The following is an 18,276-nucleotide window of genomic DNA, read 5'->3' as shown; positions in this document are numbered from 1 at the left end:
GTTAATGCGCCTCATGTGTAATTCCTTCTCTATTTGTTCCATGCCTGGCCATGAATGAAATACTTTGAAACCCAATAGCTTGACTGTAAAGTTCTCTCATATAAAGCATTATCAATGAAAAAGTCCAAAGAGTTTATACTAGTGTTTATAATGGAATCATATCTGTTATTGGTTTTAGTTATTTACTTTGTCAATGCAAGATTATCATGTAAATTCAAAGGGCTAATGTGCAGCATCTCGGAAGCTGTTATCTAATTTGTTGGCTGAATCTTACTGCTATAATTGAATAATACAAATAGACACCCTGACAATTGACCAATGAGATATAACCTTCTGAGCACGCTGCACATCAGCAGAATTCAAAGAGTCTGAGTGTAGATGGTAACATATTGCTTCATCTTGGTCACGTTACTTCAGAAACTTTTATTTTGTGTAAGTTTACAGAGGTCATGTATATTCATATAGGCAGTATATTCATATAGGCAGTATATTCATATAGGCAAATTCATATATATTCACTCTAAGTAACCATTGATTGATTGTTGATTTATTTATTTATTTATTTGGTTGCAATGTCATGTTATGCTAATTTTGAGTATCATTTTGTTTTGTTGAATTTTTGGTTAATTTCCGGTGTATATTTTCAGTGTATTAGCTGCTTGATTTTTGGCACAGTTTACTCTCAGAAAATCATTGACTCACGAATTTGAAAATATGCAGCAGTATGATTTGAGTTTCAAGGAATTTTCACTAAAATTTATAAAAGATGATATGCAAACCTATGCCTGCTGTTCAAAGAATCTAATTCTGGGAAACCTTAATATCAGTTTTGTTGGAGAAATTTTTTTGTGATACATCTGAACGTCTGCATAGTTTTGTTGTGATGTGTCTTTCTAAATATTTCTGACCTTTTGAACTCTTCCATATGACTATATTTATTTTGGTGTTCATCATACTGTTCAACATTCATTTTTTGCATAAAGTCAACTTTCACAACTTTATCCTGATACACTGATATAGCATCACACTGAATTACAATTTCAAAAATATTATTGAGTTCATCAGAAATGATATGCTTAAAAAAATCAACTCAACTAAGTATGTCTTCTCCACATCAAAGTCTGTTATAATGAGCAAGTATTTTATGAAAGTCCTATTCAGAAAAATGTCAAGCAAATTGCCTGGGCCCAATATTCTCACTTGGAAATTCCTGAAGCTGAAGGCATGACTGACCACATGTGTCATTGGCCGTCTGTAACAAAGTTCTATACATAGGAACAGAATATTATTTCCATATGAAATCAGCGGTATATCAGATATTGCATGATAAGTTGAAAACAACATTATATATTTAGCTGGCTAGCCCACTTCATTGTTTAAACTTCAAAGAGCAACTTGTAACTAGTTCATCATGTTTCTTTCAACAGTATTAGTATTTTTCGTAATCAAATATTCATGCAATAGTATAATTTCCTGGAAAACAGCATGTTTTTTCCAAATATCTTAAGAAGTATCAAATAGCTGCCTAACAAGCCCGTAGAGAATTGAAAGGAGATTTTCTACAGACCTAGTGATTTTCTTTCTGTTGTTACCATGGTTACAAATAGAAATTCTCTCAGTCTGTGGTCTACAAATAAGTTCTCAGCAGGGTATACAAGTCATTGATCAGCTTTGATGACCAGCAATTTTGTTTTTCCTTGCCAATACCTTGTCCTTCATCTTCATTGTGACTGTTCAAGAGAATCGTTTATATTATATTATTGCTGTAGAATCGATATGTCAACAAGCAGTTCATCTATCTTAGCTTCTCCTTCACAAGGGAAGGGGGGAATTATCTTAGGTAGCAATTGTTTTTGGCTCGGTAGGAAGGGTAATCCATCAAAAACGTTTAGTGTGTATAAGCTTAACATGTGACGTCAACAGTCATGCAGTTTGCATGTTTTTGTAAGTGGACAGGATTGATGTTTTGACTGGGATGTGTTTTGTAAGCCATATCACAAAAACATGCTTGTCTTCACACATTTCTCACTGAATTTGGAAAATTCTGTCAGATACATCTGATATTGCACAGTGATGTGACACTCTTAGAGTTAATTTATTTTCTATGTCATGTGTTTAACTTCAGATACTTTATTTTCTGTTAAATATTTAAGCAATAAGGCTCTATGTAAACATTAATATCCATTATATACATGACAACTTACAAGATTTGCTTCAAACAAATCTCCATCCAACTTATGTTGTAACCACAAACGTCATTCTGTCCATCTTTCTATGATTTATTGAAAATGAAATAAAATTCTTGACTATTTCTCACACACAAATCATTTTCACAATAGAACATTCAATAATATTTGGTTCCTCTGATGATTCAAACTACATTTCCAGGTGCTTTTTTCATGGGACCTGAACTCAGTTAATCTTATCCTGACTGGACAGCACGTCTGGTTATTATAAAATCTCAATAAGACTGAAACTCATAACCTAGTATTGTACCTGTTCACCAAGCAAAGACATCAGCAGATCAGCAATCAGAATAGCTCGACGAAATCCCCATCTTTCCATTGCTAAATCCTAAAATCTGCATTAAAAAAGCAGTTTTATGTGTATCAAGTTTACAGACTTTGTTCATGCACAGTCCCTCTATATGGACCGTGATTCATGACAAGCAGTTTGAATCAATATATGTTAATATTCCATTACCCCTGCTCAAATGTAGTTTGCTTGTTATGAAAACGTTACGCAATGATCAGGTTATGACAAAAACTAAAAACACAAAGGTAACTATAAGTGTCCATGGAGCCATCTATGACCAATGTTTCTATCTTTTGCAGGTCCTGTCTCTAGGTGCTGATGTTTTACCAGAGTACAAGCTCCAACAACCAAGAATTCACAAACTGACAATACTGCATTACTCTCCCTTTAAGGCAGTCTGGGACTGGATAATTCTTTTACTTGTCATTTATACTGCCATATTTACACCTTACGTAGCTGCATTTTTATTGAACGAGGACGAGAAAAGGACAAAGTTGAACAAGGACCCGGCGACAAGAGTGAATTATGGAGCGTCCAATCGCTACGGTGATCCGCTCGTGATCATTGACTTGATAGTGGATGTCATGTTTATCATTGATATCTTGATTAATTTTCGGACGACCTACGTTAACAAGAATGACGAGGTTGTGTCGCACCCAGGAAAAATTGCTGTCCATTACTTTAAAGGATGGTTTTTAATAGATGTGGTTGCAGCCATTCCATTTGATTTGCTGTTGTTTGGATCTGAAACAGATGAGGTGGGTATCATTCCATGCTTTTTCTCACACCCCCTTCTATACAAAGCTATTCTGGGAGAATAAATATTTTGATTTTTACGAATTAAATTGCTTGATGAACTTTCTGTACCTTCAACCTATGAAACCAAATTTCCATTTGCAAAAATCCTGATATCATCTTTCCAGTTTGATTTAAGCACACTGTGGTCACACTGACTTTCATAATGCTACATAAGCAGATTTATGCCAGCAGAAAAGCAGATGAAAATTGAAAGATTAGAAATAATTTTCCAAATTTATATTTATATTAGTCACAGTGGATCAAATAAATGGAAATAGCATATCAATTTGAATATACCTGTAGTTTCGAAACATGTTAAGAATAAATTCATCTGCAGACACACCATGAATGCACTTTACTGTGTATTAACCTTTGGAAAAGTCAAACCATCTGCTCCTAATTATTCATAGAGAAACATGTTTTTGTCCAGCATTGTAGCAGTACATAAAATAATGTCAACATATTTTAATAGACTTAAAAAACCCACACATTCCTGAATGCTCCAATTTGCCCTGTTCTCTGTTCATCCCAATGCAAGCCATGAAGTCATCAGGGACCCTCATTGACACAGCCACATTCCTGTCAGCTTTGTACTTTCATCTAAAGAGTGACCTTTGTTCACTTCCTAAGTGATTGCAGAATGCTTGTTACAGTCACAACTCCATGTCAGCCTGGTCTTAAAGCATGTGTCTCACCTATGACATTCATGGCTCTTGATAACAAAGGGTAGATAATGACCTAAATGAGAAATTTGCATGTGAATGGAATAGCTTAGAATACATGCTAATTATCCCTCCATTTCATGTCAATGATAACAGTCACATATCCCTGAAACATCTATTAATCCTTTGGTGTTTGTGAACCACAGATTATGAATCATGGTAGTGAGTAATTGCCATCTCTTCACTATCAAACTATAAAATCATCAAAATTATCAAAATACCAATGGTACTGAGCCAATAGAAAATTTCATATTACAGATTGTGCTCTTTTCTACCACAAGAAGCTCTATAATTTTTTTTTTTCAGTTGTGTCTGCAATTTCTTTATTTTTGTTTTGTGTGTAATTGTTTTTTTTCTTTTTTTACAGACTGCCACTCTTATTGGACTACTAAAAACTGCCCGTCTTCTCCGTCTTGTCAGAGTTGCCAGGAAACTAGACAGATACTCGGAATATGGAGCAGCAGTACTACTCCTGCTCATGTGTACTTTTGCCTTAATTGCTCACTGGTTAGCATGCATTTGGTATGCCATAGGAAACGTTGAGAGACCATTGTTAAAGCATAAAATTGGCTGGTTGGACCACCTTGCCTCTGAGACTCATCAGCCTTATTACGACAACTCAACCAGCAGTGGACCGTCGTTAAAATCAAAATACATTACAGCTTTGTATTTTACATTCAGTAGTTTAACCAGTGTAGGATTTGGAAATGTTTCACCAAACACCAATTCGGAGAAGATCTTCTCTATATGTGTCATGCTTATAGGATGTAAGTATGTTTTCTTTGTTGATTTTTGCACCAGATAGACAACCCATCATCATTATTGTTCATCTCTTTGTCTTATTGATCTGTCAATTCTGGGCCATCATTCATAAAAATTTGATTTGACGGTACATTTCATAGTTGACAATATCAACTGTGTCTTGCACACACAATTTGGATATTCTCAACAAAATATTATATTTTAGACAAATTTACATTGCCAAGATTATGACAAATGCTGGGAAATTGGAGATGCATTTCAGATTTTAACTGTACATTCTGGTGTCATGTCTATGTGATCATGCAGATTGGGGGGGGGAGAGCTGAGTCTTCATGTTGTTTCCATGGAAACATTGATTCACCATCTATCATTGGAGAAGCTTTCATCGTGTTACCCCCTGATTATTTTCTCCAAATCAGACACGAATATCAACTCAACCATGATTTATTCAGATGTGAGGGAAAGATTTGATTCTGGCATGGATGTAAGAAAGTCAAATGAACATAATGGGCTAAATTTTGTTTCAAGATCCTAGATGTGGTACTGGTATTGTACGTGAAAAGCAAGTCTATGAAGGCTTGTTTTTAAGACAATATTGTAATCATGAAGAGAAAATCCATTTGTCATTGCGGTTCAAGTCCTTGTCAAAGCAGCTGTGTGAAAACTGTAGTGTGTTCCAGGTGTTGTGAATATCATGAACAATCAGCTCTCATTTTAGAAGTAGATGATGCATTATGGATTTTTAATGAAAATCTACTCAGTGAGCTCAAATCAATCAACTAACATTAACCATAATCAGAACATCCAAGTCATGTTATTGAGAGACCCAGGAGGAAAAACCGACATAAAGAGTTCAATTTATTTTTGTGGCCACAGCGATGATAGAGACCAACCTTTCTGTTGGCAGGTGACATGTGAACACTGATTGCATTATTGATTCATGTTATTTTTATCATCTGTGGAACAGAAAAACAGACTTGGGAAATCACCATTACCAATCCAATTCACCTGAAGTAATACAGTGGAAACATATTAGTTCCCAGATAATCATAGCAGGAATTAAAGTACACTGGGACACTAAATCAAGCACAATTTCAAACCAGGTTGATTTCTTGACCTTGAATTTGATCAGAGAGCTATTTACCCTCAAGATGATAGAATATTCAGATTCTTGTGCGTCATCATGAAACAGCCTGCCCTTGTATTGTTTGACTGCAAACCCTTGAGCCGAGGGGTCTATAATTTCACAGCTCTTGATTGGCTTATTTATTAGTTGACTGCACTTTCAATGTTTTTTTAGAAAAGTGGTTATTAAACTTTTTTGGTTTCAATGGACAATAGATCATGTGTTATCAGTTGTTATCAACTGTGTGCTTGTCTTAATGGTTAAAGTTTTCAGTGAGCAGGAATGGTTTCCAATATTTTTTGTCAAATGTTCTCAGGTTTAGTCAATTGTACCAGTAAGGCTGGAATGTTACAGTGAAACAGCTCAGCATGTCAATGAATCATTCATATACCAACAATAAACTGGTGTAGCATTCATCCTATGGACTATTGTATGGGATGTGTTTGCACACAACTGAGACGGGTTGAGTAAACAGTGACCCAGGTCAAACAAACAAACAAACAATGATCTGTACAGTAGTTTTGATACTCTGACCTGATTGAACTCAAACATACCACTGCATCAACTTGTTTGATAGAGTTAGGTGGTTTACTGAAACATAACTAACAAAGATAAAACTGTGAACATAGTATGGAGGGAATTGTATTTGGTCATTTCAGTGATAACCTCAGTCTTATGAAAGTTTCTGATCAGCAATAAATTTACTGGTATTAAATGTCAGAACATCATGAAATTCTTAAGCCTTGTGTAAACACTCCACCTTTTCAAAGCATTTGTATGCAAGTACTATCATCAAGACTAAAACCTACATCCAAAATTATTTCTATAAAGTTGTTGGAAATCTGTGATATTTCCATAAAGGTCAGTTACTGGGCTTATTAGGGTAATCACATTTTAATATATGTAGACATATTGTCTAATGTGGTAGCTTGGAAAAAAGTTTACATATTGTTGAAAAAATTTAATTGTGCTACTGGGTCAAGGGAGTGGGATATAATTTACTTGATATGCTAAATTATCATATTTAAATATTACATTTCAGTTCTTGTTCATGTAACTGGAAATATTCAGCGATGAATTTGTAAATAAAATAACATCACAGCCACAGTATTGCACCTTTCCTGAAAATAGAAATTAGTTGACATGTACTTTCAAGGAATTTTTATACCATGTCATATCTCAGTTATAAATTTGAAGTGACAGAAAGTTTGATGATTCACTGTACAATTGTGGAATCTAAGATATTCACTTTGTTTCAATAGTTTCTTCAATTGACAAGATACAATTCAGAGATACTTAAGTGGAAAATGACTTATCACAAAAAGGCTTTATAAATTGGAACCTTGTTACCATAGTTACTTGATATATGAGTGGCAACTTTTTTGTCTCTAAACGTTAGAGATGGATTAGATGAATAGAGCTCTTCAAATTATTTAGATGAAGGGATACTGTATTGAGTATATAGAGCTATTGTTGCTGTACAAACTCTGTCCTTTAGATTTGGTCAGCACATTGGGAATTGATACTGTTTGCTGTCTTTATATGTATCTGAATGAAGTGTGCATATTTAATGAGAACTCTACTCTGATGAGAGAAAATGGAGTCTATTGGAATTGATACATGTCAGTTGTGGTCAATTTCAAGTGACATGCCTAGTTGCAATCAAATGCAGTAAATGTTGACAGTTGTGGTCAAATGCAGTGAATGTTGACAGTTGTGGTCAATTTCAAGTGACATGCCTCGTTGCAATCAAATGCGGAGAATGTTGACAGTTGCAGTCAAATGCAGTGAATGTTGACAGTTGCGGTCAAATGCATTGAATAGTGGCAGTTATGGTCAATTTCAAGTGACATGCCTAGTTGCAATCAAATGCAGTGAATGTTGACAGTTGTGGTCAAATGCAGTGAATGTTGACAGTTGCAATCAAATGCATTGAATGTTGACAGTTGTGGTCAATTTCAAGAGATATGCCAAGTTGTAGTCAAATGCAGTGCATGTTGACAGTTGTGGTCAATTTCAAGTGACATGCCCAGTTGCAATCAAATGCAGTGAATGTTGACAGTTGTGGTCAATTTCAAGTGACATGCCTAGTTGCAATCAAATGCAGTGAATGTTGACAGTTGTGGTCAATTTCAAGAGATATGCCTAGTTGCAATCAAATGCAGTGCATGTTGACAGTTGTGGTCAATTTCAAGTGACATGCCTAGTTGCAATCAAATGCAGTGAATGTTGACAGTTGTGGTCAATTTCAAGTGACATGCCCAGTTGCAGTCGAATGCAGTGAATGGTGACAGTTGTGATTAATTTCAAGCAACATGCCCAGTTGCAATCAAATGCATTGAATGTTGACAGTTGTGGTCAATTTCAAGTGACATGCCTAGTTGCAATCAAATGCAGTGAATGTTGACAGTTGTGGTCAATTTCAAGAGATATGCCTAGTTGCAATCAAATGCAGTGCATGTTGACAGTTGTGGTCAATTTCAAGTGACATGCCTAGTTGCAATCAAATGCAGTGAATGTTGACAGTTGTGGTCAATTTCAAGTGACATGCCTAGTTGCAATCAAATGCAGTGAATGTTGACAGTTGTGGTCAATTTCAAGTGACATGCCTAGTTGCAATCAAATGCAGTGCATGTTGACAGTTGTGGTCAATTTCAAGAGATATGCCTATTTGCAATCAAATGCAGTGAATGTTGACAGTTGTGGTCAAATGCAGTGGATGGTGACAGTTGCAGTCACATGCAGTGAATGTTGACCATAGCAATCAAATGCAGTGAATGTTGACATTTGCAATCAAATGCAATGAACATACACAATTGCAGTGAAAGGCAATGAATGTTGTCAATTATATAGGGATAGAGTGGATGTAATGTCCGTCAAGTGTAATGAATGGTATTCCCTTTGCACTTTAGTCCTGGTTTGAATTGATACACCTTAGAAAATCAAAGTTTTATTGCTAAGGAAATTTGATGTGGCGGTTATGCAATTGGTTAATGAAACAAGACTAGGATCAATAGGCAATATTTTGAAATAAGGCTGTCAGTGTTGATAAAATTAAAATAATTAAGCCCCAGCCACTATTTTGATATCAAACCATCAATGTGGATAAAATTGAAATAATTAAGCCCCAGCCAATGTTTTGAAATCAAGCCATCAATGTATATAAAATTGAAATAATAAGCCCCAGCCAATATTTTGAAATCAAGCCATCAAGGTCCATAAAATTGAAATAATTAAGTCCCAGCCAATATTTTGAAAATCAAGCAGTCAAGGTCCATAAAATTGGAATAATAAAGCCCAAGCCATTATTTTGATATCAGACCACCAATGTGGATAAAATTGAAATAATTAAGCCCCAGCCAATATTTTGAAATCAAGCAGTCAAGGTCGATAAACTTGAAATAATTAAGCCCAAGCCAATATTTTGAAATCAAGTCGTCAAGGCCAATTAAATTGAAATAATTAAGCCTAAGCCAATATTTGAAAAATCAAGCCGCCAAAGTAGATAAAATTGAAATAATTAAGTCCCAGCCAATATTTTGAAATCAAGCGGTCTCGGTTGATAAAGTTGAAATCATTAAGCCCAAGCCAATATTTTGAAATCAAGCCATCAATGTAGATAAAATTGAAATAATTAGCCCCAGCCAATATTTTGAAATTAAGCTGTTTTGGTCGATAAAATTGAAATAATTAAGCCTCAGCAAATATTTTGAAATCAAGCCATCATTGTCGCTGAAATTGAAATAATTAAACCCCAGTCAATATTTTGAAATCAACTTGTCAAGGTCGATAAAATTGAAATAATTAAACCCCAGTCAATATTTTGAAATCAAGTCGTCAAGGTCAATAAAATTGAAATAATTAGCCCAAGCCAATATTTTGAAATCAAACTGTCTATGTCGATAAAATTGAAATAATTAAGCCCCAGCCAATATTTTGAAATCAAGCCATCAATGTCGCTGAAATTGAAATAATTAAACCCCAACCAGGCTTTTTTTACCCTTTGTACAATGAACCTCTGATGACCTATGACATCATAGAAAGACCTACCCTAAACAGGGTCCTAGCCGTTAAAGTGCATGTTAAAATTGGTATCAGATTTTTAAAAAGTGTAAACATCAAGTCAATCAAACACAATCAAATTTTATTAGAGCTTTGACCCTTTCACAACGGTGACCATGGTTTGGCCCACAACGGTGACCATGGTTTGGCCCAAACCCATTGTTATCAATGGTGATTGTGGACCTGTTTACAGGGAATTAGGGGTGAACAGGTTAAAAATACATATTACATATATGTGACAAACCTATGTTTCTTGAGTTGTTTTACCAAACCCAAGTAGTTTTCTGATACTGTATAATTTATTTTCAGATAAAGCATTTGTGTTTTAACTAGTAATTACGTTTGTCCCATGTTACAATGCTTGAAAACTCCCCATTTTCTGATATTTCACACATATTTTGATGGCAATCTGCAGTGATAAAGAAAATTACAGTAAAATCTGAGCTTTTGCTCCAAATGTACGTGGAAAAAGATTTACTTGTGAAAGTTAAGAACACTAAGCAACACTGATACAGAAAGTGATGATGTGTCTATGTGTCATGTATGTTTTCTTTTACAGATAAGATCCATTCCCTGCTCAATGCACACTGAACTCAACAATTTTTTCCTTTTTGTCTCTCCATCACAGCACTTATGTATGCTAGTATCTTCGGAAATGTATCAGCAATCATACAGCGTCTTTACTCAGGCACTGCTAGATACCACACACAGATGTTGCGCGTCAAGGAATTCATCCGCTTTCATCAGATTCCAAATCCACTGCGACAAAGGCTAGAAGAGTATTTCCAACATGCCTGGTCCTACACCAATGGTATAGATATGAACATGGTGAGTTTTACTGTCTCCAAATACAATGTAGTCTTTTTTTCTTTTGTACAAACAGTATTTTAAAACGATAGATACATACTGGTAGAAAAATCAACAGGCTAACTAATTTGTACAGAAACAAATTTAATTACTTCAATTCAATTATCTCAAGATGACGTACCAGCTCTACAATTTACATGTACCTAAATGAGGTGCACAAAACAAACAGAGTGGATATTGGAAGGCTGAGTATATTGACAAGGAAAAGCCATTAAATTTAAAAAAAAAAGTCATTCAGATATTTAACAAATATCCTGTAATTGCTGTAAACTAATGAGTATTTGCATGGAAGTTTGACCTTGACAATCACAGCTAGACTACATTCCACCAGAGCTCAATTACATGTTGTTTATCTTTCATGGTTAAGTAACAAACTCAGTGTGTTGTGTTATCCAAGGAATATCATTAATTCACAAACCAATCATTTGAATTAAATGCAGTTTCTCCCCAAAGAGTGTTCTGCCAGTATTTCTTTTCATAAGCAAGTGGACAGGATGGTTCAGCCATAGGAAGATTAGTTAATTGCATCAAAGATTTCAGCAATATGTAGTGTCAATAAAGATATCAGCAAAGAATCACTGACAATAACACTTGAACTAGAGGATTTGAACAGTAGCCATGGAGATCTGACTGTTCTATCATGAAGATAAGCATTAAACTTTGCTGGGAATATTGTGATGGCTTTTGAGGTGTTTAACATTGGCAGGGTACCTGGGGAGCTGTGACTGTTTTTATGACATAGGTTGGACACTTCCTGCAAAGGTGTCTCTAATATTTGAAACATTTCTTGTAGTTTTATTCCAACTAAAAGATTTGAGCCGTAGATGGTTTATCATGCTGCTAGCCTCTAATTTCGAATTACGTCTTTGCTTTTACATTCTAGTTTTTCACACACACATACACTCACACACACACACACACACACACACACACACACACACACACACACACACACACACATACACACCACTTTTTTGTTGGTTTGTAAAATTTAACCACACAATGTCATTCATTCCTGTTTTACAGTATCAACAATGTCAGGAGTATAAATAACTCTGATCAATATTTTCAATTAACATTTTGAAAGAGTTAGTATGTGACAACCAGTTTGCGTATGCCAGCCGTTGTGTCATGTTTCCACCTACAAGTCACATATAATCTTACCACAATCTCATGTCCCATTCAATGCAAATGTATTTAGTTTGATCAGTGTGTGCATCAATAAACCAAAATTGTTCCATTTTTTTGGGTGGCAAATACTCTACTATTGTGAAATACACTGTAGAAAGATTACTCCAGAGTCTCAATACCTTCAAACTGAAAAGCATGATAAGCTGTGTGTAAGGTCAGCTACAGAACTTCTGCCCTGCTCTCTCTGAGATCTTACAATGCATTAACATCACATAACATGAAAAGAGATTAAATCCCAAATTGACAAAATTCCCCGGAGGTTGACAGCGATGATGTACCTTCAGCAGTTTCTTTATCCTGGCCATTGATCAAGGAAGCTTGGAATTTGCCAGACATTTACTCTCCATGTGTGAAACAAAGATGACCTTCCCTGACCCATATCTTGATTGATTTTACTATCACTGACATAGATTGTCACTGCAAGCAATGCTACAGGTATTAAATCTGCTATATTAAAGTGTTAGTTTTTTCTATGACAGCTGCCAAAAAAAAAACCTGAAACTGCCTCAATGAAGGTATAAAATAGATATAATCACCATTTCATAGCATGTTCAGTGGTTGTTCACATTGTTCAGGTCAAAAAAAGCCTTTGTAGAAACTTATTTTGCCAGTATTAGAAAATTATGGTGAGACCTATGTACTGTATTCACCAGATATCAAGTATAGATTGATGAGTAATCAGACTTGTATATTATTTTCATTTACCTCAAGTCTTTTGCACGAAATATGGTTTCTTTCCTCGTTATTTCACTACATCTTCAGCAATTTTAATATACCAGTGGTATGGAGCAGCTAGGTAATAGACATTGCATGTCATATCGGCATCTTCTGTGCTTTATTCCTGAAAGCTGTGGATCATGTAAAACATTTACAGGACCAACAAAACTCAGGAGGTGTAGCTAGCTATAGATAGTTGAGGTCTTTCCCTATACTGTCTATGGTGAGAAGGTGTTGCCATAGACAGTATTCAACTATCTATGGTGTAGCTCTGTTCAGAGATATTGATAATTTCTCTATCTGATTATCTGCTATAGTGTTGCATCATGGAGTGTCGTGTATAAGTCGTATTATTCAGACTTTTCTTTCGAAATTGGTTGATTGAAAACCTGACAGCTGTTTAAACTTGCAACAACTAATTTCAGCAACTTATTGAATTTTGGGGAGAGGGTTTGAAGTCAATCTCTGTGGGTTTTTTGCCATGAAAATGTTCTTTTTTATCCATGGTCCCATAGTTACATCTTGGTAACATATTTACAACATGTTATATTACAACAACCAAGGAAAACTATAATAGTTTCCCATCATACAAATGTTTGCAAGCTCAGTGTTCAGAAATATACATTCATATCACATATCATGGCTGCAATTATTTCTGACTGCAACAAAAAAATCTCTTGTGAATACACATAGGAAGGTATAAATTCATCCTGCTAACACTAGGTACTGAAATTGCCTTTGAATTGCTGTTTTGATATAGAAAATTTGATACATCATTAGACCATGAACCACTTGGCCACAACCACTAACCTTCCCCGGTACTAGTTTAATTGAAGTTCAGTCTTGCACTATTACCAGTGTGCGTACTGCATAGCATCCAGTGCTATCTAGTGAATTCATAAGCCATTTGAATACAAATTCCCCAAACCAAATTGTTGAAGGCTAATCAGTCAATCTTCCCACAGGCATTGCGCAAACAAATAAGGAATGATTTTGTACCAATCTGCAGAGATACAGAGCAAGAGAGGGAGAGAGACAGCCGCAGTAATTTAGATTTTTCCATTCTCTGCAGGTCCTGAAAGGATTCCCGGAATGTCTACAGGCAGATATCTGTCTGCATCTGAATCGCAACCTGCTCAACAACTGCCATGCCTTCAAAAATGCAAGCCCAGGGTGTCTGCGAGCTTTGTCCATGAAATTCAAAACCACCCACGCTCCCCCTGGCGACACCCTGGTGCACAAAGGGGATGTTTTAACAGCTATATATTTCATATCCAGGGGATCCATAGAAATACTGAAAGATGATATTGTAATGGCAATACTAGGTAAGGATGGTTTGTTCATTCGTAATAAAAACAAAACAATTACATACATCAAGTTTCAAAATGATAGCAAAAATTAAGGTATTATGCAAGCCAAGTGAAGCAGAGATCAAAATCTCATTGTACTGAGATTTTTTTCTTCTTTAGGGAATATTTTACCCTGAAATATTATGTAAGGCCAAAGTGAATATATACTTTGTTTTATGCCCTCTCAAAGGATAGGCTGGTATGAGATTAAAAAACATCCATTTGTCTTTATTTGACAGTTTTCTCATACAAGTTGCACATTCCAGTAACTACTTGTTGCTATCCTGGAGATACTGTTTTACGTAACCACTGCTTCACTGGTTCCAAGATAACTGTCACAAGATTGTAGATTATCGCTTTGTAAATGTCATTGTGTAAATTTGCAATAGAACACTCTCAACCATGGTAAACTATGCAAGCAAAGTTCAAGTATTTTTCCTTGAAAATCCAAAAACCTATGTGTATACAGGGGTGTAAAACCAATGATTGACCTACTTTGGCCAAATGGTCAGATAATGATGATATTATTATGATAATGAAATGACAATTATGATCTTTACTAAAATGACAACAATGATAATACTGATTTATGGTAGATGATGATGATGATGATGATTACAATGATGATGATGATGATGATGACGATGATGATTACAATGATGATGATAATGATGATGATGATGACTATGATGATGATGATGATGATGACGATGATGATTACAATGATGATGATGATGATAATGATGATGATGATGACGACAATGAGGACTGCTAAATTGTTCATCCACGTGGGCGAAAATACTCACAAAACAAAATTTCACATTTTTCCCGAACAGGTAAAGACGATGTCTTTGGTGAGAACTTCTGCAAACACGAGACAGTTGGCAAGTCTAAGTGCAATGTGCGGGCATTAACTTACTGCGATTTACATAAAATCCTACGAGAAGATTTGCTTGAAGTGTTGGATATGTACCCAGAATTTTCTGAGCATTTTACCGCAAATTTAGAGGTCACATTTGATATTCGTGATGTAAGTATGCCAATATACAAGCTGCAAATTAGTCGATATTTCAGTGAGACCTGAAGGGCCAGTAGCTGTAACTCTCGATGATTTTTTCAATATTTTGTTTTAATGTCAACAGTTTCTTGTTCTACACGCTTAAGCATATTGACATTAACAGAATTCAGCTAATAATATCTATCATGAAACTCGTCACGTTTTATCGAATATAATTTGTGAAAATTATTGTTGTGGAATTTTTGCCATACAGGATGAAATGATAACTGTGCCAGTCAGCGATTCTGAAGATGATTATGGATATCAAGGAAGACGACGTAAAACCAGGAGATCAATCTATCGTAGAGGTACTATGAAGGAAAACAATAACGGTGAATATATTTAAGACAGGATTAATTTCTAGTCTACCGGTAGTCTGATGATCTAATCCAGTTTCCAGTCTGTTAAAGGAGTCTACAGCAGAGTGATTTCAGTGGAAAAAAATCTACATGTGTTCAAGTTGCAGTCATATTTACTTCATAGTTAGACTACAACATACTCTACCAGAAAGATGGAGAAATTAGTCAAGAGTTATGATTTATACATCATCTGTGAGCTGTTGAAGTTGTAGATACAGGACTTTTTATCTGGTTGGGGCTTTGATAAGCTAGCAGTAAACGAGGATTGTAAAGGAGAAGTTGCTCAATGTTTTAAAATCAGATATCTGATATGTGCTGTATTCTATGATTATAGAGAAGGACAAGGCAAGAAAAAAGACAAAACCAATGCGGCGAATGAACAGTGAAGCAAACCGCAGCTTAGCCATGGATTCAAGCGAAGAGCAGGAGAGTGGAACTGGGATCTTAGAATTTTCCCCGGAGATGGCAGGCAGAGATGTAACTCCAGCACCGGAATTAAGCCGGCCAGTGCATGCCCAAAGCAATCAACAAGAACAACGTGACAAGCATAAATCAGGTGCTTTTCAAGCCATAGCAGGTAGCTATGCTCAGAAATCATCCTTTGATGGTAAGAAGGTCTCTACCATATGCTTCCTAGCAGCAGATTGGAATAAAAAACTATAGTCCAACAATCATGGAGTCATTCCATTAGCTCTATAACCTTTAACCCCTCCTGCATGGAATCCACTAACAGTCACATGGCCAGGCCAGAAAATCTACACAGCAAATGTGCCATTTCCATCTCTCCTTAAAAAAATTATCAAGATTTTCCATCAACATAATATGCTGTCTTGTTTCACTTGGTTCAAATTTGTCATGACGTAACCTGCAAGCATAATTTCTCCATCACATTTCCTCACTCTGCATGCAAACCTGCTGCAGAGACTTGGATCCATGCAACAACGCATTATATCACACACAAGTCATGTAATAATGTATTTGCATGCAACCTATCACTCCCCTGTCAGCTGAGTCAGATCACATGCTCATAGAGAGACACATGCTGAAAGTGAAAAAAAAGGAATGAACTTGAATCACATATGACAAGTGAATTCAGCAGAATTCCACACAAATTCTAATGAAGTGTGCACTTTTCCTTCTGTCTTCAGAAATCCATGTAAGAATGGAAATCTTTTTATTTACACAATTAATTAAAAACTTGGCATAACTTTTATCTATTCTATCGACTAAAGCTGAAATCTTAATAGCATCTCAATGTTTCCATGTGATTTGGTTTTGTGACATTTTTAAAACCCTTCCTTCATTTTAAACAATTTTGAATGATTTTTTTCTTTTTATCAGCTTTTAACTGCTAAACAAATTTACCAAAGTGTTAAGTCACTGAACAACCCATAATTGCTTGCATTACCACCACCCTACACTACTCAGTGAGTTTCATTTCTCACTGACCACTTGCATGACTTGTGAACTCACAAAGTTAACAACCTTCTGGTCTGGCAATGCCTTGACTATCACTCTACTCAAGCTGAACTGACTAAAATCTTCTGTAAAGAGCAGAACATAGCTCAAATCTAACTGCACTGGATACTGTTTGTGGTAGATTAATTTCTTTCAATTTTTTCTCTCTAATACAATAACAAAGAAAGATACGCTGCATGGGATTGCCACCTGGTTCTGAACCTTCCTACATAGATTTCTTAAAATACTAACCATTTATTTTTACTTTTTGAAAACCATTTGTCTTGGTTCTTGGGAATACTCACTTGTAGAAGGTCAGTTCATATCTGTCCATCTGCTGTGAACAAGTTTTAGAGATTTATGAGTGAAGGTACAAGTCATTTATCAGTACAGGGAGAAATTGTGGTGTGCAAAGGCAAAGGGAAGTAATAATTTTGTTTCCTTTGAGATGTCTGTGGACATATTACGTGAGCATAAAAGCTTCCTACTATTCTATTGAGATTTCCAACAACACAAAATTCTTGTTTTTATCCATGATTCTCTGTCATTTCAAACCAAGAGCCAAAGACACAGGTTTCATTTTGAGAATTGTTATATGTATTATCAGAAGTTCTATGAAGCAGAGGTGTTTGGTTAGTGAGAAGTGGTTTTCTGTGTGCCATGTGTGAGTAGTGGTTTTCTCTGTGTGCCATATGTGAGTAGTGGTTTTCTGTGTGCCATATGTGAGCAGCGGTTTTCTATGTGCCACATGTGAACAGTGGCTTTGTGTGTGCCATATGAGTGTAGTGGTTTTCTGTGTGTCATATGTGAGTAGTGGTTTCCTCTGTGTGCCATGTGTGAGTAGTGGTTTTCAGTGTGCCATATTTGAGTAGTGGTTTTCTGTGTGCCATATGTGAGTAGTGGTTTTCTGTGTGCCATGTTTGTGTTGCAGAGAGTGATCGCCAAAGTGGTAGATTAGTTTGAACATTCAAATATGCATGGGTACGTCGTTTTCTTAGATTATTTCTTATCACATAGTCTGAACATGTTTTCATTAAGATTGTTGAGTCAAGTGTACATGAGTGTGTGTGTATGTGTGTGGTACAATATAACCCAAATTTTGGTACTACAGAAACAAATTACAAAAAAATTTACCTGTATTTGACATTTCAAATTGCCCCTTTATGGCATGTAGTAATGCCATTGGAAAAACTTCAATGCTTGATTTTCACCGGAACAAGTCAGTGAAAACATCTTCTCCAGAAGTTTTGAATTGAGCCTATAGGCAGCATAG

The 18,276-nt window shown here is 35.6% G+C and overlaps 1 protein-coding gene across 3 annotated transcripts in view; it reads left to right on the top strand.

Moving 5' to 3' along the window:
* The window catches only part of LOC139141133 (voltage-gated inwardly rectifying potassium channel KCNH6-like), a 167,528-nt gene that overhangs the window by 147,293 nt on the left and 1,959 nt on the right, over nt 1-18,276 (top strand). For 2 of the 3 annotated variants that reach the window (XM_070710734.1, XM_070710732.1), the window contains 7 exons: nt 2,835-3,293; nt 4,423-4,822; nt 10,634-10,833; nt 13,853-14,105; nt 14,966-15,159; nt 15,401-15,518; nt 15,880-16,152. In XM_070710734.1, coding sequence (XP_070566835.1) covers nt 2,835-3,293; nt 4,423-4,822; nt 10,634-10,833; nt 13,853-14,105; nt 14,966-15,159; nt 15,401-15,518; nt 15,880-16,152 — 1,897 coding nt within the window. The remainder of the gene's footprint in view (nt 1-2,834; nt 3,294-4,422; nt 4,823-10,633; nt 10,834-13,852; nt 14,106-14,965; nt 15,160-15,400; nt 15,519-15,879; nt 16,153-18,276) is intronic. The other variant, XM_070710733.1, reaches the window with a different exon arrangement.

This window comes from Ptychodera flava, chromosome 9 (assembly GCF_041260155.1).
Source record: "Ptychodera flava strain L36383 chromosome 9, AS_Pfla_20210202, whole genome shotgun sequence".
NCBI lineage: Eukaryota > Metazoa > Hemichordata > Enteropneusta > Ptychoderidae > Ptychodera > Ptychodera flava.
This window is presented reverse-complemented; position numbering and strand designations above follow the sequence as displayed.